Source organism: Schistocerca americana, chromosome 1, assembly GCF_021461395.2.
Source record: "Schistocerca americana isolate TAMUIC-IGC-003095 chromosome 1, iqSchAmer2.1, whole genome shotgun sequence".
NCBI lineage: Eukaryota > Metazoa > Arthropoda > Insecta > Orthoptera > Acrididae > Schistocerca > Schistocerca americana.
In genome coordinates, this window is record NC_060119.1 from 622,860,419 (window position 1) to 622,883,649 (window position 23,231).

The 23,231-nt window shown below is 47.6% G+C and overlaps 1 protein-coding gene across 3 annotated transcripts in view; it reads left to right on the forward strand.

The window, feature by feature from the left end:
- Positions 1–23,231, forward strand: part of LOC124607392 (spermine oxidase) — a 188,560-nt gene that overhangs the window by 8,232 nt on the left and 157,097 nt on the right. For all 3 annotated transcript variants that reach the window (XM_047139731.1, XM_047139715.1, XM_047139722.1), the window contains exon 2: positions 2,427–2,632. In XM_047139731.1, coding sequence (XP_046995687.1) covers positions 2,488–2,632 — 145 coding nt within the window. In that variant the 5' untranslated portion in view covers positions 2,427–2,487. The remainder of the gene's footprint in view (positions 1–2,426; positions 2,633–23,231) is intronic.

Genomic DNA, 23,231 nt, shown 5'->3' on the forward strand with positions numbered 1-23,231 from the left:
CTCCTCCTCCCTTTGTATGCCAATCTCCTCTTCCCTTCCCTCTCTCTGTCCATTCCTCCCTCTCTCTGTCTTTTTTCCTCCCCTTCTCTGTATCACTCTCCTCCTTCCCCTTCTCTCTCCCTCCATCTTCTTCTCTCTGTCCTCCCCCTCCCCCTCCCTCCCCCCTCTGCCCCGTCATCCCATCAGCACCCTTGCCCCTACATCATGATTCCTCAGTACTGTAAATGGTGGTTCCCCAAATGTTTCATCATTCATTTCATAGCCACTCTTTATTAGGGAGGCTTTCAGATGTAACAACTGGTTGACTATATACTAGGCTATTTGTGTGTTTCATTTGGTCACTTTTTGCATATTCTTTGAGGTACAGTATTTTCTGAGCAGTACAGAGAAATTAAATCATTTTATACCATCCTATCACTGGCGTAAGTTGCAATGCCCGAAGGGCAGGTGATACATGATTTAAGAAAATGTATTTATAATTGGCTGAGACTGCCTTTAATTTCCATCAAATCTTCCTCATTTAGACTTTGAATATGCACTGAAGGTTCCTTTAGTAAGGCCACAGCTGTTTATTACTGCCATCCTTGTTCCACTGGACCAGAGCTTTGTTGGTGGACTCTTAAACCTAAAACATCAATGGCTGTGAGGAATTTAATCAAAAATATGAGCATGGAAGGTTTTTTGCTAGTCTACTCCGATTTTTAATTGCAACTATTCTAATCATTCTTTGTTTTCTCAAATACACTGAAATCAGATGTATTAATTTAAGTGAATTGCTTCTGCTTTCATATCATTGGTAGAATTACAGAGTGTGGCAGTATTCATAGTGTAATTTGACTTGCGTAGTACAATGACTTACTGCAGGAATGCGCGCCAATTCATGCCGCATTCGTGTACTAATGAGCTGGTATTTCGAGTGTGACAGTGATATGGAGCAGTGGAGTGCACAGCATCGTGCCTTTGCTGTTGAAAGTTATTTCAAGAATATTGACTCTGTTATTGCTACCCAGCATCTATTTCGGTAACATTTCAACTTGGGACGTCATGGGAAAGTTCCAGATGGATGGACCATTGTGAGGTGGGTACATGAATTTCGAACAACAGATTCTATTTGCAATGGCAAACTGGGAAGAAGTGAAAGAACTGTGTGGACACCAGAAGCTGTGGAAAATGTTCGTGCTGCACTATTGCGTAACCCAAAGAGATCTGCTCGTCGTCATGTGCAAACTGTGCATATGTCCGATTGCTCATCCAGGAGAATATTGCACAAAGATCTCCATATAAGCTGCAGATTGTTCAGGAAATTAGCCCTTGCGATTGGGTTTCATGCGAAACATTCTGCTTAACCATGTGTGATCTCCTTCACCAAAATCCACAAATGTTGCACACCATCCTGATGTCAGATGAAGCTCATTCCGAGTTATGTGGGTCAGTGAATAAACAGAATATGCGCTATTGGAGTGATATAAACCCACATGAACTGCACATCAAGCCCTTGCATAATTCTTGTGTCACTGTGTGGTGTGGAGTTGCCTCCTTTGGGGTTATTGGCCCTTACTTCTTTGAGGATGACAACAGTGTGGCTGTAACTGTCACCAGTGAATGCTACCTAAAGATGCTGCAAGACCTCGTTCTTCCCCAATTAGGTATGGTCGATGTGGATGTGGAACAATTATGGTTTCAACAAGATGGAGTGACCTCGCATACAGCCAGAATTTGTATGGATTTCTTGCGACAGATATTTCCCAGTAGAGTAATTTCCTGTTTTGGTAACATTTCCTGGCTGCCTCGCTCACCTCACCTGTCATGTGCAGACTTTTTCCTTTGGGGCTACCTGAAGCAAGAAGTGTTCCTAACACATTATGCCACCATTCCTGAGTTGGAGGATCACATCAGAATTGCTGTTGGCAGTGTCCCAGGGAATACATTACGCCGAGTTATGGAAATCTTCTAATTCCACCTAGATGAACGTGTTGTGCAGAGGGGGCATCATTTGACAGGAGTCGTATTCAAAAAGTAACTCACGTAGTGGACAATGACCTACACATTAGCAGATGGCATACCTTTAACTATTAATTGACATAAGAGGTAATAAATAAATTACAGCTACTGCCTGATGGTGTGTTTTGAATATCCCACTATGAACGCTGCCGCGCACTGTATTTGTCACAATGTAGCCTGCCAGAATTCAGTTATTACTCCTATTACATTAACAATTTATTCCCAACACTACTTTTTCTTTTTGTCTTATGAGGCACAGGCAGTACTCTCTAATCCATAAATGGGAGAATTAGAACAACTTGAATGTGATGGAAGAACTGAATCCACAGTAACACTATATTATTAACTTGTTACAGATATTTATCAAGAAAAATCTTAGTAGTACATAAAATTTTATTCTACTGATAGTTCTTGTACTTTTACAGGAGAAGTGGTTTCTCTTTATTCTTTACTTCCTGTCAACTGCTGGTCAAACATTCTGTCAAGATGATATCCACAAAGGCAGTAATCATTGGTGCGGGAGCCGCAGGAATTGCTGCAGCTTGTCGTCTCCTAGAGCGAGGAATGAATGATTTTGTGGTTCTGGAAGCAGAGGACCGCATTGGTGGACGGGTACACAGTGTAGATTTCTGTTAGTATAGAACATTGACTGAATATTTCTTATCATTGTTGAAAATGTGTTTTATATTGCATAAATTATTATTTTGAAAAGATGTCAACTCATGAGTTCTGGGAGTCATAAAACAGGTAACTCTGTGCATGAACATGTATTCCTATAAATACCAATATCTGGTGTAGAATCAGAGCTGATTTATTTAAGAGTAAGAGAGAACATCCACCCATCCATCCATCCATCCATCATTCCACATATCCCATCCACCAAGGACAATGCTCATTCAGATATGTGGGCAAGTCTTTCTTGGCATCCATTCAAATTCACCTGTTAGCCCTATCTGGTATGCATCCCACACACATCAGCAGTATTCTAAGATGGATCACATGAGTGTTTTATATGCCATCCCCTCTGAAGACTGATTGCATTTCTCTTTCAGTAAACTGCAATCTGCCATTTGCTTCACTTATGACTGAGACTGTATGATCATTACATTTCGTATCCATACAAACTGTTGCATGCAGACATTTGTATAAGTTGACTGATTGCAATTGTGATTCCTTGGTATTATAGTCATAGGATACTTTTTTTTCATTTTGTGAAGTGCCAAATTTTCCAATTCTCAACATTTAAAGAAATCTTTGCATCACCTAAATCTGATCAAGATCCTACTGAAGATTTCTGCAGCTTCTTTCAGACAGTGGTTTATTACATACAACTTCCACTTCTGCAAAAAGTCTGAGGTTACTATTAATATTGTCCACTAGGTCATTAATACACAGCATGGACAGCAGTGGTCTCAACATACTTCCCGGGGGAAACCCAAAGTTAATTCTACATCTGTCGATGACTCTTCGTCCAAAATAACATGCAGTGTCCTCCCTACCAAGAAATCCTCAATCCAGTTGCAAATCTTTCTCTGTACCACATTTGATAATACTTTTCATAAGTGTAGATGTAGTACTGAGTCAAATGTTTTTCTGTAATTGAGGAATACTGCATCTACCTTGACCCATGGCTTTCAGTACGTCATGTGAGCAAAGTGTGAGTTGGGTTTCAAATGAATTATGCTTTCAGAATCTATGCTGTTAGGCATTGGGTAGGTCACTCTGTTCAAGATATTTCATTACATTTAAGCTCAGAATGTGTTATAAGATTCTACAATGAATCAGTGTCAAGGATACTGAACAGTAGTTATGTGGATCAGTTCTGCTATCCTTCTCTAGACAGATGTGAACTGTACTTTCTTCCACGTACTGGGCTTGGTTTTTGTTCAAGGGAGCTATGGTACATTGTAGCTAAAAGAGGGAATAACTCAGCTGCATATTCAGTATGGAAACTGATTGGTGTTCTGTTGGGGCCTGGAGCTTTGTTCAGTTTTAATGATTTCAGGTGTTTCTCAACATCAGTGACACTAGTACCTATTTCACTCATCTCTTCAGTGCTGTTTATACCTTTCGTTTGTTTGTAGTCTTCAATTTCATTGTAAAGCTTTCCAGTGTTGCCTCCAATTCATTGTTGTGTCATACATTCACAGACTCCTCTGAGAAATTATTCTGCATCCACCTTCCCATGTCCAACCATATGACAACACAGGTGATGCCTGCGCTGTTTCATTGTTGACCTGAGGCTCTGGTAATGGTGCTTGTAGTGCTGATGATAGTGGTATCTTTGGTTGCTCAGGAAAGAGCAGTGGAATCCCTGATGATGGTGTCAGAAGCAATAGAGGAACTGCTGGTTTTACCATGGAGGACCAATGCCCTTGCCCGCGTGGGAGTGGAGAAATGGCAGCAGTAGGTGATGTGATGATGTGACAACCAATGTGGACGAGCTCAGAGGTGATGATGTGACATTAGTGGGCACCCGGCTGTCCATGAAGGTGCAGCTCATCATGGTGCCTCAGGCACAGGCCATCCTCCGTGTGGATGTCACAGAGATGCCATCCCTGGCATCAGGCAATGACAACCGAATCCATTTAGGGCTATGTTTAAACCATGTGCCCAGACAGCCACACCCAGCTGGAAGAGGCATGGCAGCTGCATGAGTTTATGTCCAGGTGGAGAATGCAGAAGGTGTAGCAGTGTCCTTGGCTGGAGCCCATGGACTAGCTCTGTTGGGCTCTTCTTACCAAACGGCATTAAACCTTACGAGGAGGGAAACCTATCTAAAGTAATGTTGGATGAAGAGTTGGAAACATACTTTTTCATCTGTTTTGAACATTAACAGTAGGTGTAAATGTTCAAATGTTAACCTTCAAGTTAGATTGTGGATGGAATGGCAGGGCAAGGATCTGACACATATAAGGGAAATCGGAAAATGCTGCAAACTCTTGTGATGAAAATTGTGGACCATTATTGGTCACTAACATTGTGGGCAAGCCTTCCAGTGAAAAATTTTGGACATGGTTGTGATTGAGGTAGTTGTGGATGTGGAAACACAATGAACGACATATAGGAAATGAGAATATGCATCAACAACCAACAGCCAATAAGCCTTGAGAAAAGGGCCAGAGAAATTCACATGTATATGGTCCCATGCATGTTATGACATTGGCCAAGCAGACAATTATGCCTAGGGAACTGCTTTGTGCATTGCACACTGTGAGCAGGAGGTTACGAGGTGCATAACATCATCATCTGATGGTCTTCATGATTCGTCAGCTAGTTACAGGAAAACCGGCAACTGTCTGCTGTGTGCTGACATCAGTGTGGGAATAAAGCAATTTGATCAAATCCTGCATCTGGACAAAGCATCGGGATTTGTGTGGTGATTTTTAGGGTAGAAATGAATCTCATAGTTGTTACGTGAAAGGAAAAGAGCCCAATGTTGAAGGCAATGTGCTGCTTTATCTGGTAATGATGCAGAAGGACTGATAAGGAAACCAATGATTTGTGATCGGTGACAGGATGGAATTGGTACCACAGAGGAAAACATGGAATTTCTGCACAACATATACAATGGCCAAAGCTTCCATTTCTGTCTGAGAGTACCTAGTTTGAGTGGGAGTTGGCATTTTTGAGGCACGAGCAAGAGGCTACTTGGAGCCATCAGGATACCTATGAGGCAGTACTGCCCCCAACCCATACTGCAAAGTGTCCATCGCAAGGCACAAGTGGAGGTCTCATTGGTACACCACTAAGTAGGGCACAGACTGCAACAGGGTCTTAAGGGTGGAAAATGCAGTTTCACAAGCTGCTGAATAGTGAAACTGAGTCCCTTTACATGTAACAACTATAAAACTGTCGCTGCTTCGGGCAAAAATTTATGCTAGTAGGCGACTTGCCTAGAAAAACCTGAAGTTCTTTGACTGACATAGGCCATGGAAGTGACACAATAGCAGAAACATGGTGATGCAGGGGTTTGAGACCCTCATGAGAAACTTCAAACCCAAGATAAATGGTAAAAGGTTGAAAAAAATTGACATTTTTCAAAATTACGCTTGGAGGACAGGAAAAAAAGTGTATGGAGATTTTGTAAATGTTCCTCAGTGGAGGCATCAAAAACTACAATGTCATTCAAGTAGTTTGCACAACTTGCCTCAGCTTAAGTGTAAGTTGTTCCTAAAAACAAAAAATAATGAAGCGCTGGTGACTCCAAAAGGCAACCACAAGTATTCGTACAGTTCAAAAGGGGTATTGACAGTTAACATATGTTGTGACTCTGTATCTAAAGGAAGTTGTAAATAGCCATCTGACAAGTTAGTTTTTGAGAAATGTTGACCATCTGATAAATTTGCAAACACTTTGTCTGGGTAAGGTATCAGGTCTGTATCCACTATAGATGTGCATTCACATAAACTTTAAAATCCTGCAGAGGCATAACCAGTCCAACAGTTTCTTTACTATAACTAAGGGGGTAGACTTGATGCAATAGGTTGAATAATGCGAGAGTTTGTGAGGCAATCTAATTGATCTTTGATTTGTTCCCTAATTGCCACTGGAATCAGACAGGCCCAGAAAAAATCCGGCAGAGCAGAAGGTTTCATGGCAATGTGCACTTCAAAATTGTTGGCACACTTCAACCAGGAGAGAACAAAGAGGAAAACTCATTACATAATGCATCTAATTATGTATATGGCACTTGTTCAGACACTAAATTCACTTCACCTAAAATGGTAAAACCAAACAACTGCATAGCATCTAATCCAAAATGATTCTCCCTGTGTGCATTATCTACAATAAGAAATGAAAGCGACTGGACTACTGACTTGTAGGTCATTGGGTCAGAGAATTGGTGGAATACTCTGTTTACTATAATTTACTAATTTTCGTGATGCAGGAAGAAGCAGAGGGGACCTCAAGTCCTTATAAGTTTGTGAGTTTGACAAGGTTACCCCAGCTCCTGTGCCTATTTGCAAGTGCAGAATTTAATGAAAAACCATAACATCTGTGAAAAGCTTGTTTGGCGTAACAGAAATAGCCGATGCAATGTTTACATCCATATCCGGATCAGCATCATTGTGTTGAATTTTTGCATTACAAACAAAAGCAATGTGACCTTTTTTGTTGCAATTATGATAGGTAGCTCAGCATTTTGAGTAGTCTGGATGCTCATGGCTAATGAAACAATAAGGGCAGCATGGAGGCATGGAATGTGTACATTGCTCTTTACTGGCTGTTTACAGTGTCGGTGCGGCTGCTGCTGGGCGCAAGGCCAGCTGCCTTGATGCTGTAATCATGTCTTCCCGCTGTGAACTATCTGATGCTTGGTGTGGAGGAGAGGTTTGGATTCCTGATACCTCATGCCATGAGTCAATTTGGTTAGCTGCGGCTCGTGACTCCTTGAATGGATGTGCAATCGTGAAAACCTCAGAGAGGGATGGATTTTCACACTGGAGGGCATGCTCTCGTACCTCACAATCCAAAACTAAACAAATGATAGCATCTCTCACCATCTGATCAGCTTACAGCTCTTTATGCACGGTGGATCCAAAACGACAATGACAACTTAACCAATGGAGTTCAGCCACCCATGCTCAATATGACTGATGTGTTTGCTTCCTATAGCGGTAAAACTCAATCTGGAATGCAGTAACATGAGTGCATTTACAGTAGTATTTTTAAAGAAGTTCACACATGTGACCAAATGTTAAAGAAGACGGATCCTGCTAAGGGGCGAGCAGACATAGAACTTGATACATTCTTGGTGATATCCATGCAAGGTACAAGGCATGACATAAAATAGTATCACTAATTGCAAAAGCTTGAAAGTGTTGTTACAAGCATTTCTCATATTCATATGTGTCCCATTCCTCAATGAACTCGTCATATGTAGAAAAGGCAGATGGATAAACTATGAGGGCAAAATGAGAGGCAACACAAACTGAGGAGCATGCCGACTAGATAAAACAGAAGTTCAATGATTGGAGTGCCTGAGTTTTACTGTCCAGCACCTGTGATTGGTGGTGCAAGTCTTATATAGAAACAAGTTTCTCATAAATTTGTGGCCATGATAATTGCTTCTTGTGATGCATAAATGATTTCGTACCTGCATAATATCCAAATTGTTTTCCTTGTTTACATCTGCCTGTTAAGTTCTGTTAAAACACACGGAGAGTGATAAAGAACAAATATTTTGAAAGTTTCCTACATTTCATCGGGTTGAACACTAATGATTGCACTGTTAAGCGTCTTATACCCATCCAACACAATACATTTCATAACAGTTTTCTTGATAAGACACAATGCTCTTACTCTATCCAGAGTATGCACTGCGCTCATTATATGTGATGAGTGAATCATGTGTGCCAGACCTATACCTGGAATTGAGTCTTTCACTACTAACGCCGTTTACAACATTGTTCATAAAGATTACAAACAGTCACAGACCCATTAGTGTTTTTGATGGTAGACACAATGCTATGTTGGCTTCTAATAACATCTTCCCAATAATCTGCAACATATCCCATGTGGTAAATCTTTTGACAATTCAGCGACTGATGTAGATATTGTAGCTTGATTCTTCTACTACTTTCAGTATACATTTACTGTCCATTTTCCCACAGATGTGTGCTTTTATCATGTTCTATAGGTCCCATGATTAAAGAAAACCTTTAGGGAGGTGAAAAAAAAGTATGTAAGTAATATCTGTCACTCCTGTATTATGCCTGGATTCATATCTGCATGTCTGTACTCTTTATTCTCATACAACAACACCAATATACATTATAAGTAGAGACTGAATTATGTGCATCATAAAAACCTTAAAATATACATGCATTTATGCATGAAAAATGCTTAAAAATGCATGAAAAATGTTGAAATATGTAAGATCAAATAATAAAAAAAACATGGTAGTTACTGTGCACTTTGTATCTCAAAGTTGAACCTGTGCAAATCAGTTATGAGGAAGAGTGCTGGCCACAAGAAAAATAGGTATATTTAGAACACTGGCATCATTTCCTGAATACTTACTAGTAGAGATTGGGAAGGGGGTCTTTCTGGGATTATTTTCTAAAAATTTACAAGATGGGGATGTATACTGTGTTTCAAGAATTGTTCCTTCTTTGCTATGTATTGTAACAAGCAGATGCAATGCAAGTGAGTCACAGTGAAACAATCAATATGTAAAGGACCAACTTCGAGATATATCGCATGCAGAGGGGCACCAACAAAAACTCTTTAAAATTTTATATAAAAAACAGCATGCAATTATGAATTTTTTTGAACAGTATTAAATTTAATTAATACTTTTGGACCAAAGCATTATTTACAATTTATTTTATATTTTTCTACTATTGTAAACATAAATGCCCAAGTAATGTTCCAAATGTTCAGTGTCAGATTGTGTCTTCGATTACTCAAAACATTTTTATGTGCAGAGAAGGACTGTTCTACATCAACTGAGGTAACTGGGCAGTATTTCAATTTGGGTGCTATGTTGGCACCTATTGTTTCTGGTAAAAGTTCACCCATCCTATTAACAAAACTGTAGTGGGATTGCTTGTAATTTCACTTACGATTATTTGTGTGACGAGGCAAACCTATAGTTACGCCCACGCACTCTGCTCAGAGGAGGCCAAGGTGACTGAATACAATTGAAACACCAGTGTGAGGCAAACACATTTATTACAATGATTGATATGTGTACAACTGAACCTGATATAGTCCATCACTGACTGTGTGATCATGGTTGACGGCTTGAGGCGGAGCTGTGCGCAATCCGGAGAGTGTGCACTCCACATGACGTCGCATAGCCATGTGCTCATGGGCAAGTCTTGATATAGCCGGCTCCTGGCTTTAACCATGTAGTGCGGTGTTTTTCATGGGCGAGGCAGAAGCAGCTGCATAAACGGACGGGCCAGCTTCTGTGTGTGTCCGTGTGGGGAGTCCGCGATCGCTCGACCCACGTGCTTCGCGGCTAGGCAGGACAGCTCTTCGTGCGATGTGTCCAGCGTGTTCCGATGCCTGGCTCGCACTGTCTCTCGCTTTGTCTTCACACGTCCGGGATGCACCATGCCATTGCCAGGCTTTCTGCTAATGGTAAATTGGTGCGCACACGCTGCGAATGCTGTGTTGGCTGTGATAGTAGTTCTAGCATTCGCACGTCTGTGCAGCTGGCCGCCACACAGATCTCCCCTTGGGGAGCGGAGCTCAGGAGCTGTGTGACAGTGCAGCCATCAGTCTACAACTTCATCCTGTCATAATTTGCACACTGTGTGGTGGCGTCAGCAGCAGCGCAATGGCTGCCATCTGGTAGAGCAGCGATAGGGCAGTGGCTGGTGACATCAATGCGCGGTGCTGGCTGGCAGGTGGTGGCGAGTCCTTTCATGACGGTTAGTGGCAGCGACGGCAGGCAGTAGTGCTGGACACATCTATATCTACATTTCTACATCTACTTTTATACTCCACAAGCCACCTAACGGTGTGTGACGGAGGGCACTTTACATGCCACTGTCATTACCTCCCTTTCCTGTTCCAGTTGCGTATGGTACGCGGGAGCAACGACTGCCGGAAAGCCTCCATGCGCACTCGAATCTCTCTAATTTTACGTCCATGATCTCCTTGGGAGGTATAAGTAGGGGGAAGCAATATATTCGTTACCTCATCCAGAAACGCACCCTCTCGAAACCTGGACAGCAAGCTACACCGCGATGCAGAGCGCCTCTCTTGCAGAGTCTGCCACTTGAGTTTGTTAAACATCTCCGTAATGCTATCACGCTTACCAAATAACCCTGTGATGAAACGCACCGCTCTTCTTTGGATCTTCTCTATCTCATCTGTCAACCCGACCTGGTATGGATCCCACACTGATGAGCAATACTCAAGTATAGGTTAAATGAGTGTTTTGTAAGCCACCTCCTTTGTTAATGGACTACATTTTCTAAGGTCTCCCAATGAATCTCAACCTGGCACCCACCTTACCAACAATTAATTTTATATGATCATTCCACTTCAAATCATTCCGTACGCATACTCCCAGATATTTTACAGAAGTAGCTCCTACCAGTGTTTGTTCTGCTATCATATAATCATACAATAAAGGATCCTTCTTTCTATGTATTTGCAATACATTACATTTGTCTATGTTAAGGGTCAGTTACCACTCCCTGCAACAACTGCCTATCCGCTGCAGATCTTCCTGCATTACACTGCAATTTTCTAATGCTGCAACTTCTCTGTATACTACAGCATCATCCACGAAAAGCCGCCTGGAACTTCCAACACTATCTACAAGGTAATTTATATATATTGTGAAAAGCAATGGTCCCATAACACTCCCCTGTGGCACGCCAGAGGTTACTTTAACGTCTGCAGACGTCTCTCCATTGAGAACAACATGCTGTGTTCTGTTTGCTAAAAACTCTTCAATCCAGCCACACAGTTGGTCTGATATTCCATAGGCTCGTACTTTGTTTATCAGGTGACAGTGCAGAACTGCATTGAATGCCTTCCGGAAGTCAAGGAAAATGGAATCTACCTGGGAGCCTGTATCTAATGTTTTCTGGGCCTCATGAACAAATAAATTAAGTTGGGTCTCAGACAATTGCTGTTTCCGGAATCCAAGTTGATTCCTACAGAGTAGATTCTGGGTTTCCAGAAATGACATGATACGTGAGCAAAAAACATGTTCTAAAATTCTACAACAGATTGATGTCAGAGATGTAGGCCTATAGTTTTGTGCATCTGCTTGATGACCCTTCTTGAATACTGCAACTACCTGTGCTCTTTTCCAATCATTTGTAAGCTTTCGTTCCTCTAGAGACTTGCGGTACATGGCTGTTAGAAGGGGGGGGGGGGGGGGCAAGTTCTTTCACATACTCTGTGTAGAATCAAATTGGTATCCCGTCAGGTCCAGTGGACTTTCCTCTGTTGAGTGATTTCAGTTGCTTTTCTATTCCTTGGACACTTATTTCGATGTCAGCCATTTTTCCGTTCATGCGATGATTTAGAGAAGAAACTGCAGTGTGGTCTTCCTCTGTGAAACAGCTTTGGAGAAAGGTGTTTAGTATTTCAGCTTTACACGTGTCATCCCCTGTTTCAATGCCATTATCATCCCAGAGTGTCTGGATATGCTGTTTGAATCCATTTACTGATTTAACGTAAGACCAGAATCTCCTAGGATTTTCTGTCAAGTCGGTACATAGAATTTTACTTTCTAATTCACTGAACACTAACTTTGACATAGTTTAGCTTCTGTTTGTCTGAGAGGTTTTGGTTGCCAAGTGGGAGCATGTCCCACATGCAGGGGCTATGACAGGAGCAGCAGATGGCACTGGCTCTGAACTGTCTGAAGCATTGCCCGGCATGGGGCATCCGTTTACATGGCTCTGTGACGGCGCGACTAGTGTGTGAGTCCTGGAACTGCTACGGATGCATCCAGCGGTATGGGGGGAAAATCTGGAGCTCGATGGTGAAATGGCTACGGTAACCAGCGCAGGAGTAGGACTGCCTTGACGCCCAGTGTGGTCGAGGCATCTCATTGTGGATGTGGCTGTGATTGTGGGGACTGGCATGAGGGAAACCTGCCTCGATGCCTGACGTGGAGGAGGCTACACAGTGCAGGTGTGGTCCCAGAAGCACCGATGGATACACAACTGGTGACAAGGGCGGCGGAGTCCTCGGCTCGACTGGTAATGGCTCAGTGATGAGGCAGCCTAATGGAGACAGGGTCTCACCGGCAGGCGGTGGCTGGTGCACTGGGTTCTCCCCTGTTCGGTGTCTGGTTGTGTGGCACAATTGTCACCCAACACAGTGTTTGAAATGGATGCACCAGCCGAAGCACGTGACTTCGTCCAGTGGCAGCTGTGGTGGGGATACTTCGGGACTCTGCGCTGGCTGGCCGGGGTGAGGCGCAAATGGCGGCGCAGTGACAGCTGGCGGCAGGATGACAGCTGGTGGCGTCTGTGTGTCCTTGTTGCCGGTGGGTACGGGTGCTGCCGGTACGGGAAGCTTCATCGGCAGTTACATCTTCCACGGGGTCATAGAAGTGTGCGGCTGGTTTGACACGATCAGTGGTGACCTTCATCAGCTTGCTGTTGACCTCGAGCTCCAGTGTTCTGTCGCCGTGGGCGATGACGCACTGCAGTCCTGAGTACGCAGGCCGAAGTGGTGGCTGTGCGGCGTCGGTGTGCAACATGGTGTGGCTGCAATATTGCAGGTTGGTGTGCACAAACACTTTGCCTTTACCATGCCATGTCAGCGTGTGCAGTCAGAGTCCAGCCATGTATGCGCATAAACATTCTACCAGTGGTGGGGCGGAATGGTATTGCGGCAGTGGTGCTTCCTCCACAAAGTCCCCTGGAATAGCCAGTGACTGCCCATATACGAGGTCAGAGGATAATGCGCTGATTTCCTCCTTGGGAGTAACTTATAGGCCGAGCAGTACCAGGGGAAGTGACTCTGTCCAAGTCGTGTCACAGCAAGTTAAGGCAGTTTTAGCATCCTGTGGAGCCTCTCTACCATGCCATTGGACGCCAGATGGTAGCTTCTCATTTTTTGCAGCTGCACTCCACACTGTCAGGCGATGTGTGTGAACAGCACGCAGTCGAACTGGCGGCTGCAGTCAGTGGTCACGTGACTGAGGCAGCCGAGGTGGAGCACCCACGTTTCGACGAAGGCGGTGGTGACTGTCTCGGTGGTGATGTCTGCAATCGGCGTCACTTCCGGTCAGCGTGTAAAATGGTCTACCATGGTCAGCAGGTAGCACTTGCCATGGGACGAGGGCAGAGGACCCACAACATCCACGAGAACGTGCGCGAAGCACCCTGTCACATTGCGGAACGTGCCGATGGACATGTGGGTGTGTTGCTGGCGTGCAATGCAGGCGCGTGCACACTGATGGCAGTCTTTCCGCATCCCTGGCCAGACGAAACATGCGACCACGAGCGACGCAGTGCTGTTGACACTGGAGTGCGAGAGTCTGTGGAAATGGTCGAAGGTGCTGCGCCGGAATTTCTCGGGGAGAAACGGCTGCTGCATGCCTGTCGAAGTGTTGCACCAGATATTGCGATCAGAGCCAGGCACAGGCACCAGTTCAAGTTGTAGGCCGCTGGAGGCATTGTGGCGGAGGCTATTTAGTTCATCATCATTCTTCTGTTCATTGGAAACGTCCTCAAAATTCACAGGGGGAGAGATGATGGCACATGCACGAGATAGACAGTCAGTCATGATGTTGTCAATGCCAGAGATGTGGCGGATGTGTGTGGAGAACTGCAAGATGTACTCCAGTTACCGAAACTGGCATGGTATACATGTATTGTGATTGTTCACGAACGCATGTGTGATCGATTTATGGTCCATAAATATAGTGAAAGAACTAGCTTCAACAGATGGGCGGAAGTGTTTCACAGCCTCGAATATTGCTAGTAGCTCACAGTCATAAGCGTTCCAAAGGTGCTGCGATTCCAAGAGCTTCCTGGAGAAGAAGGTGCGTGGCTGCCAGCTGTTGCTGGTGCGTTCTTTTAACGCCGCGCCTATAGCTGTCTGCCTGGCATCTACTACAATGGCTAGCTCTGCGTCGTGCACTGGGTGCATGAGTAGTGTCGCTTCTGCAAGGTCGTGTTTTGAATTGTTGAAACTTTTTCTCCAGTGCGTCCCCCCCCTGCGGGTTCGGGGGTTAGAATAGGCCCGCGGTATTCCTGCCTGTCGTATGAGGCGACTAAAAGGAGTCTCCAACGTTTCGGCCTTATGTGATGGTCTCCTCTTGGGTTTCACCTCCATCTATCTAAATTATTCCGAAGAGCGAGCCAATTGGGGAAGGGCACCTTACATGGTGCACTGCATCCTTCGTGCAATTAGACCTATAGCCATCTTTCTCGTCGTTGCAATGGTGTCCCGCTCGTTTTCGATCTGTTGGGCGATTACCACGCTGCACTCTGCAGTGTTTCTTTTAACTGTGACGACGACCTTGGCCATTTTTGCACCTAAGATCCAGCACGGTAGCCAGTCCGTTGTGGTGGGGTCGCCATGTACCCTCTTGGTTGTAGCCCCCTGACAACACAGGGATCGCTCTACTGATGCCTGCGCCGTTCACTCCCCACGTATGCCAAGGAGTAGATGCCCATCTCCCTGGGGCATCAGGACTCCCGGCACTGGCCATCCTGCCAGGTGGCCTTTGCTGTGGCTGGGTGGCGCCCGTGGGGAGGGCCCTTGGTCGGAGTAGGTGGCATCAGGGCGGATGACCCGCAATGAAGCGTGGTACATCATCTCTCGCTGGCGGCCAGCCGCCAGCAGTCTCTAAGCGTTCTCGGGCTCAATTTAATGCTCAGAAGTACGATCCGAAAACGTTCCCTTCCCTGGCCACGCCGTGGGAAGAGCGTAAGTCGCAGGATGGAGTTAACAGTTATTCGCCCCGATTCTTAGTTTGCACGCGAGCTGATGGGGAGTCTTTTCTCTCCACAAAGCCTCAGTTCTTCGTCGAGCATTTAGAGGACAAGTTTGGGGAGGTGGAGGCTTGTCTAAAATGCGCTCTGGGTCAGTACTGATACAAACGGCATCCTCCGCCCAGTCCCGCAGGTTACTTGCTTGTGACAAGTTGGGGGATGTTAACGTTTCTATTACACCACATAAGAGTTTAAATATGGTCCAGGGTGTTATTTTCCATAGGGATCTCCTTTTGCAGTCTGATGACGAGCTGCGCACCAACTTAGAACGTAGAGGTGTTCATTTCGTCCGGCGCGTTCATCGGGGTCCGAGGGACAATCAGGTTGCTACGGGTGCCTTCATCTTGGCCTTCGAGGGTGATACGTTACCGGAAAAGGTCAAGGTGATGGTCTACCGATGTGACGTCAAGCCCTATATCCCTCCCCCGATGCGGTGCTTCCAGTGCTGGAAGTTCGGCCATATGTCTTCCCGCTGCACTTCCAGCCTCACATGTCGAGATTGCGGATGCCCATCTCATCCCGATACTCCATGTGCCCCGCCTCCCATCTGCGTCAACTGCGGGGAGCACCATTCACCTTGCTCGCCTGACTGCAAAGTCTTTCAGAAAGAGCGCAAAATCATGGAATATAAGACCCTGGACCGGCTGACCTATACTGAGGCCAAATGGAAATATGACAGACTCCATCCTGTGAGAATGACATCTTCGTATGCAGCTGCTACAACAACTGTGCTAGCTCCATCAGTTTCGAGACTTCCAGCCAGCTCGATAAGCAGTACGACTCCTTCTGCCCCCTTGCCCGTGGGGGGCTCTCCCCAACCGGTTGCTCCTGCACCACCTACCTCAGGAGCAACCTCCTCCCACCCGTCGGGGACGTCCGTCCCCGCTTCTCAGCCGGAGAAGCGTCTAACTTCTTCGGCTACTCTCGCCCGTAAGAGTTCCCTTGGGACCCTCCCTTCCCAGGGTTCCACCAGCGGGAAGGATGACGGCCACCAGTGGCATAAGTCCTCACCAGCAGCCGGGCGTAGGGCTTCACGATCCTCCTCTGTCCCGGAGACTGAATCGGTGAAGCCTTCCCAGCCGGTGAAACCCAAGGTTCAGCGAGAGAAGTCCAAGAGAAAGACCTCTAAGGCTAAAGAACTTGCGGTGGCACCAACCCCACCGCACCTTTCGCGCTCTGCGTCTGAGGATGAAGTCGAGATTCTAGCGTCCGCTGAGGACCTTGATCTCGCTGGTCCCTCAGACGCCATGGATGCCTCTCGTACGGGTACTGAATCGGTGGCAGTGAGTGAACAAGCGGCGTAAATTGCCTTCCCAGTCCTTTCACGCCTTTCTCACCCATGGACAATACCATCCTCCAGTGGAACTGCGGCGGTTTTTTCCACCATTTAGCTGAGCTCCGCCAACTTCTCAGCCTTCGCCCTTTCTTCTGCATTGCTCTCCAGGAAACTTGGTTTCCAGCGATGCGAACCCCCGCCCTCCGTGGCTATCGGGGTTATTACAAGAACCGAGCAGCTTATGAAAGGGTGTCTGGTGGCGTCTGCATATATGTCCTTCACACTCTGCACAGCGAGTCTGTCCCTCTCCAGACGCCTTTAGAGGCTGTCGCTGTACGCGTGTGGACGCCACAGGCTGTTACCGTCTGCAGTCTTTACATTCCACCGGATGGTGATGTCTCGCAGCATGTCCTGGCTGCACTGGTCGCCCAATTGCCGCCACCTTTCTTGCTATTGGGCGGCTTCAACGCTCATAACCCTCTGTGGGGTGGGTCAGTGGCAACAGGTCGAGGCGCCATCGTTGAGCATTTATTGTCGCAGCTCGATCTCTCGCTGTTAAATGATGGTGCCTTCACACACTTCAGTGTGGCGCATGGCACCTACTCCGCCATTGACCTTTCAATCTGTAGCCATAGCCTCTTACCGTCTGTCCAATGGAGTGTGCATGACGACCTGTGTGGTAGTGACCATTTTCCGATCTTTTTGTTACTACCACAGCGCCACTCTTCTGGGCGCCCTAGCAGATGGGCTATGAATAAGGCTGACTGGGACTTGTTCTCCTCCACTGCCGCTTTTGAGCCTCTCTCTACCGATGACATTGATGCGGTCACAAGCGACACCCCTCCCTCGACCACCTTATCGCCTTCAAACGGCTGCATGCGCGGGCCCGCCTCCTTATCCGCCAAGGCAAGAAGGAGTGCTGGGAGCGGTATGTGTCCACCATTGGCCTCCATGTCACTCCCTCGCAGGTCTGGGCCAAGATTCGACGCGTCTACGGCTATCGGCCACCTGCCAGCGTCCCTGCGCTCTCACTGAATGGAGCAGTTTGTACTGACTCCGACGTCATTGCCAATCGCTTAGCAGAGCATTTTGCTATGAGTTCCGCTTCTGCGAATTACCCCCAGGCCTTCCGCTCCATTAAAGAGCGGATGGAACTTCGGAGCCTTTCGTTTCGCACCAACCACCCAGAATCTTACAATGCTCCATTTAGTCAGTGGGAATTTCGCAGTGCCCTCGCTGCTTGCCCTGATACCGCTCCTGGGCCAGATGGCATCCACTGTCAGATGCTGAAACACCTTTCAGTGGACTGCCAGCGGCGCCTTCTCGATCTTTACAACTGTCTTTGGGTCGAGGGGGAGTTTCCGTCGCAATGGCGGAAAGGCATTGTCATCCCCGTTTTGAAACCTGGAAAGAACCCTCTGGAGGTGGACAGCTACCGTCCCATTAGCCTCACCAACGTTCTTTGCAAGTTGCTTGAACGGATGGTGAGCCGGCGCTTGCATTGGGTACTGGAGTCTCGGGGCCTTCTGGCTCCATCTCAGGGTGGGTTCCGTAAAGGCCGCTCCGCCGCCGACAATCTGGTGAGCCTGGAGTCGGCCATCCGTACTGCCTTTTCCCGCCGTCAGCACCTGGTCGCTGTCTTTTTCGACATGCGGAAGGCGTACGATACGACGTGGCGTCATCACATTCTTTCTACGCTTCATGGATGGGGTCTTCGGGGTCCTCTGCCGATTTTTATCCGCAATTTTCTGTCGTGTCGTACCTTCCGCGTGCAAGTCGCGGCCTCGTATAGTTCCTCCCACGTCCAGGAGAACGGTGTGCCACAGGGCTCTGTTTTAAGTGTCTGTCTGTTTTTAATAGCCGTTAACGGGCTTGCTGCGGCCGTGGGAAATTCTGTCTCCGCTTCCCTGTATGCTGACGACTTCTGCCTTTATTACAGCTCTACTGGCATTGCAGCTGTTGAACGTCAGCTACAGGGCGCTATCCGTAAGGCGCAGTCTTGGGCTGTAGCGCATGGGTTTCAGTTTTCGGCAGCCAAGACCTGCGTTATGCATTTCTGCCGGTGCCGAACAGTCCATCCTGAGCCGCGGCTTTATCTTGCCGACGAACTCCTTGCTGTGGTGGAGACCCACAGGTTTTTGGGGGTGGTTTTCGATGCCCGGTTGACTTGGCTGCCTCATATCCAGCAGCTGAAACAGACGTGTTGGCGGCATCTAAACGCTCTGAGATGCTTGAGCAACACCCACTGGGGCGCCGACCGCTCTACACTGTTGCGGCTCTACCAGGCGTTAATCCAGTCCCGTCTGGATTATGGGAGCCTGGCTTATGGCTCAGCATCCCCATCTGCGTTACGGGTGCTGGACCCGATTCTCCACAGCGGGATACGCCTTGCCACTGGTGCTTTCCGCACCAGCCCTGTGGACAGCGTACTAGTGGAGGCAGGTGTACCTCCACTGCGGTTCCGACGCCAACGTTTGCTGGCCGCTTATGCTGCCCATGTTCTAAGCTCGCCCGGGCATCCAAACTATCATCTCCTGTTCCCGCGGTCGGTCGTCCGTATGCCAGAACGTCGGCCCCGGTCTGGTTGTACAATAGCGGTCCGCGTCAAGGAGCTTCTCTCTGGGCTCCAGGGTTTCACTGTTCCACCTCCGTTCCTGGCTACTTTGTATACACCCCCATGGTGTGTTCGTCACCCTTGCCTTCGGCTCGACTTGGCACAGGGCCCTAAGGACTCAGTCCCTCCAGAGGCCTTCCGCCGCCGCTTTTATTCCATCCTGGCCACGTATCAGGGCTCTGGTGTTGTTTACACTGACGGTTCGATGGTTGCTGGTCGTGTCGGATATGCGCTCACTCTAGGGGACCATTCCGAACAACGTTCCTTGCTGGCTGGCTGCAGCGTTTACACTGCTGAACTGGTCGCCATCTTTCGTGCCCTAGAGTATATCCGCTCCTGCTCAGGTGAGTCCTTCGTTATCTGTAGCGATTCCCTGAGCGGTTTACGAGCTCTCGACCAGTGTTTCCCTCGTTCTCGTCTGGTGATGGCTATCCACGAGTCTCTGCATACTCTTGCCTGTTGCGGCCGCTCTGTGGTCTTTGTGTGGACCCCCGGTCATGTCGGTATCCCGGGTAACGAACATGTTGACCGCCTGGCGAAAGAGGTCACCAGCAAGCCATCTCTGGACCTTGGCCTCCCAGAGACTGATTTGCGGGCAGTCTTCCGTCGCAAAATCTTGGCGCTATGGGACAATGAATGGCGCGAACTGACAATGTCCAATAAACTCCGTGCTGTCAAGGAGACGACGGCTGTGTGGCGGTCGTCCCTGCGAGCCACTCGCAGGGACTCAGTAGTTCTTTGCCGGCTCCACATTGGCCACTCCCGGCTGACACACAGTTATTTACTGCGCCGGGAGGACCCTCCTCTATGTCGCTGTGGAGCAGCTTTGACAGTGGCCCACATTTTGCTGGCCTGCCCCCTTTTAGCTGTGGTCAGGCAGACATTTGCGCTGCCTGCTACGCTCCCTGCCCTTTTAACAGACGACTCCACTATGGCTGACTTAGTTTTACGTTTTATTCGGGCAGGGGGATTTTATCATTTACTCTGAGTGTTTCTGTTTTATTTTATCGTTTTGTGTTGATTCTGGCCTTTGGCCTATGCTTTTACACTGATTTTTTAATGTGTTTCTAAGTGGTTGGCCTTTCCTTTTTTATGTCTATGGTCGGCCAACCACCGTCACACTCTGTGTGGTTTTAGTTTGTTTTGTCTTGTCTTTGTCTCAGTATCTCTTGTTCTGTCTCGTCTGTGATCTCTTCTGTTCCTTGTTTTTATTCTCTGTGGGTGTTCTTTGTCTTTGGAAAAAGGGACCGATGACCATAGCAGTCTGGTCCCTTTAATCCCCCAAACCAACCAACCAATCTCCAGTGCGTCCATCCAGGGAGTCTTCCTTCTTGCTGTTGGGCCTTGTAGGGCTGCAGGCAGAGGTTCCGGGACAGCAGCAGTGTTCGGTATGTGATGTCGGGAAAAACTCAGCACCCCCAGGTAAAGACGTAATTCTTTGTACATCTGTGGACGAAGCATCTCCACGATCACTCGTACCTTTTCAGGGAGTGGTTTTCGTCTGCTGGGTTTGGCGAGGTGTCGGAGGAATTCTATCTCAGCGACTCCAAACACGCACTTTGCTGGATTGATGACGATTCTGGCTTTGCTGAGACGCTGGAAAACAGTTGTCAGGTGTTGGTGGTGGAGCTTGGATGACCTCAAAAACATCAGGATGTCGTTGAGGTACGCAAAGCACCACAGTAGGACTCGTAGCGCACTGTCCAGGAAACGCTGCCAAGCCTGGGGCGCATTTCTGAGTCAGAAAGTCATACAGAAGATCTCAAACAATCCAAAGGGTGTCGCTATTGACGTTTTTGGAACATCCTTAGGCACTGTGGGGATCTGTGTAAATGCCTTCACACAGTCAATCTTGCTGTACAGTACTGACCCCGCCAGAGTGTGGCTGAAGTCCTGCAGGTGTGGTACCAGGTAGTGATCTGGCGCCGTTCGCATGTTTAGCACATGGTAGTCGCTGCATGGTCAGCACAAATTGTCCTTTTTTCAAGCGAGATGCAAGGCAGAAGACCAGGGACTGCTTGACAGGCGGATGATGTCTTCTAACAGCATAGCTTTGAATTCGGCTTTAGCTATAGCGAGCCATTTGGGGGTAAGGCAAGGTGGTTGGTTTGAGGTGGGTGGACCGGTTGTGGTTAATATGTGGCACGCCGTGGAATGTTTGACTTTTTTTCGTGTGCCAGGAGGTCGAGTCAATTTCGGAAATTGGTCTAGTATGCAGGTGTGGGGACTAGAGAACTGCACTAATATCATGTTGAAGAAGGCAGCGTGTGTCGCCGCTGTCCCTCTATCTTCAGCACGGTCATAGAGTTGATCAACTGGGCATTCACTGTGTCGGCTCACAAATTGAAGTGCACCAGAAAGTCCGTGCCCAGGACTGGCTTGTTGAAGCCCGCCACAGTAAATGTCCACATGAGTATGTGATGCAGCCTGAGGTTCAATTCTTGGTAGTGCATGCCATACGTTTTTATTGCAAAATTGTTAGCTGCAGCCAGTGACAGTTCCTCAGCTGATCTTTTATCCCTGAGCATAGATCGTGGGTACATAGGCAGGTCGGAGCCCATTTCTACTAGGTAGCTGACACTGTCATCCCACTGTGCTGTGTAGAGATGCCTTGATATGGCACCACAGCTGGGTGCATCTAGTTCCGGCTGCAATTGGCATTTGGGTGCAAGCACGGTGGCCCGCAGTTTGTCGTGTCATTGCCAAAGTGGGCTTGGTACCAGCAGTAGCCATCGGGCATCAGCTTGGATGTCAGTGATGTACCGCCAGGCCAGCTACTGTGGTTTGGGTAGCATCGTCCGAATACGGAACGGCTGTCACTGCAGTTCCCTCTGCGCTCTAGCGGTGAACGCGCCAAGCACTCAACCTGCATGGTTAGCTATGCTACCTGGGCAGCCAAGTCGCGAACTACAGTGTGGAGCCTGGCATCCACTGCAGTGTGGCTGGGGACAGCATTTTGACATGGGTCGAGCATTGGTGCCAGTTCTATGGCAGCACAGGCTGCAGAGGTGGTGGTGTTTCACGCCGTTGTGAGCGCATTGAGGACTCTGTCGGCCAGGTCGCTACGCCGTCCAACTCCATCTCAGGCAGAGCTGCAATCACTACTTGTACATGTGTTGGCAGGCTGCGCACCCAGATGGCATGTAATAGTGAACCCGGGACCATATTGGACTGCTCCAGGCCCCAGAGATGGCACAGCAACTGTGAGGGCCTCTTGTCACTGCATTCTTGATGCTGCAACAGCTGATGCACCCGTTGCTCCTGCAATGTTGAAATACAGCAGATTAGTCCGTCCTTCAGCTGGTTATATGAGGACTGTGTTTCTGGGATGGTGATAATGTCTCACACTTCAACAGTGACATTCTGGTTGAGCTGGCTTGCAACATGGCAAATTTTGTGAGCTCGCACGTCACGTTGTAGCTATAGAACACTGCCTCCACGTGGCTAAACCACAGGAATGGATCATGTGGCCACAACGGCAATAGCCTAATTAACATGCGTCCCATGCTTGCCAGTTCGACAGTAGTGTGCTCGTGTGAATTTTCAAGGGCCAGCTCCTCGTGGGCTGCTCATGCCCATAGCTGAGCCTCCAGAGCCTGGCTGCACCTTAGCAGGTCCTGGACTTTACTTTCCAACTCCTCTGCGGTTGCCGTGTTACACGATACTAGACAAATTCACACAAAATTTTAAGACAAAAATCACTGGTTAGCTCTCATTCATGCACAACTGTGGTCCACAAAAAGAAATCATCATTGCACGAGGTCATAAGTGTAGATAAGCAGTTCGTGGCATGTGGGCTGTTCATGCCCATAGCTCAGCCTCCAGAGCCTGGCTGCGCCTTAGCAGGTCCTGGACTTTCCTTTCCAACTCCTCTGCAGTTGCCGTGTTACACGATACTAGACAA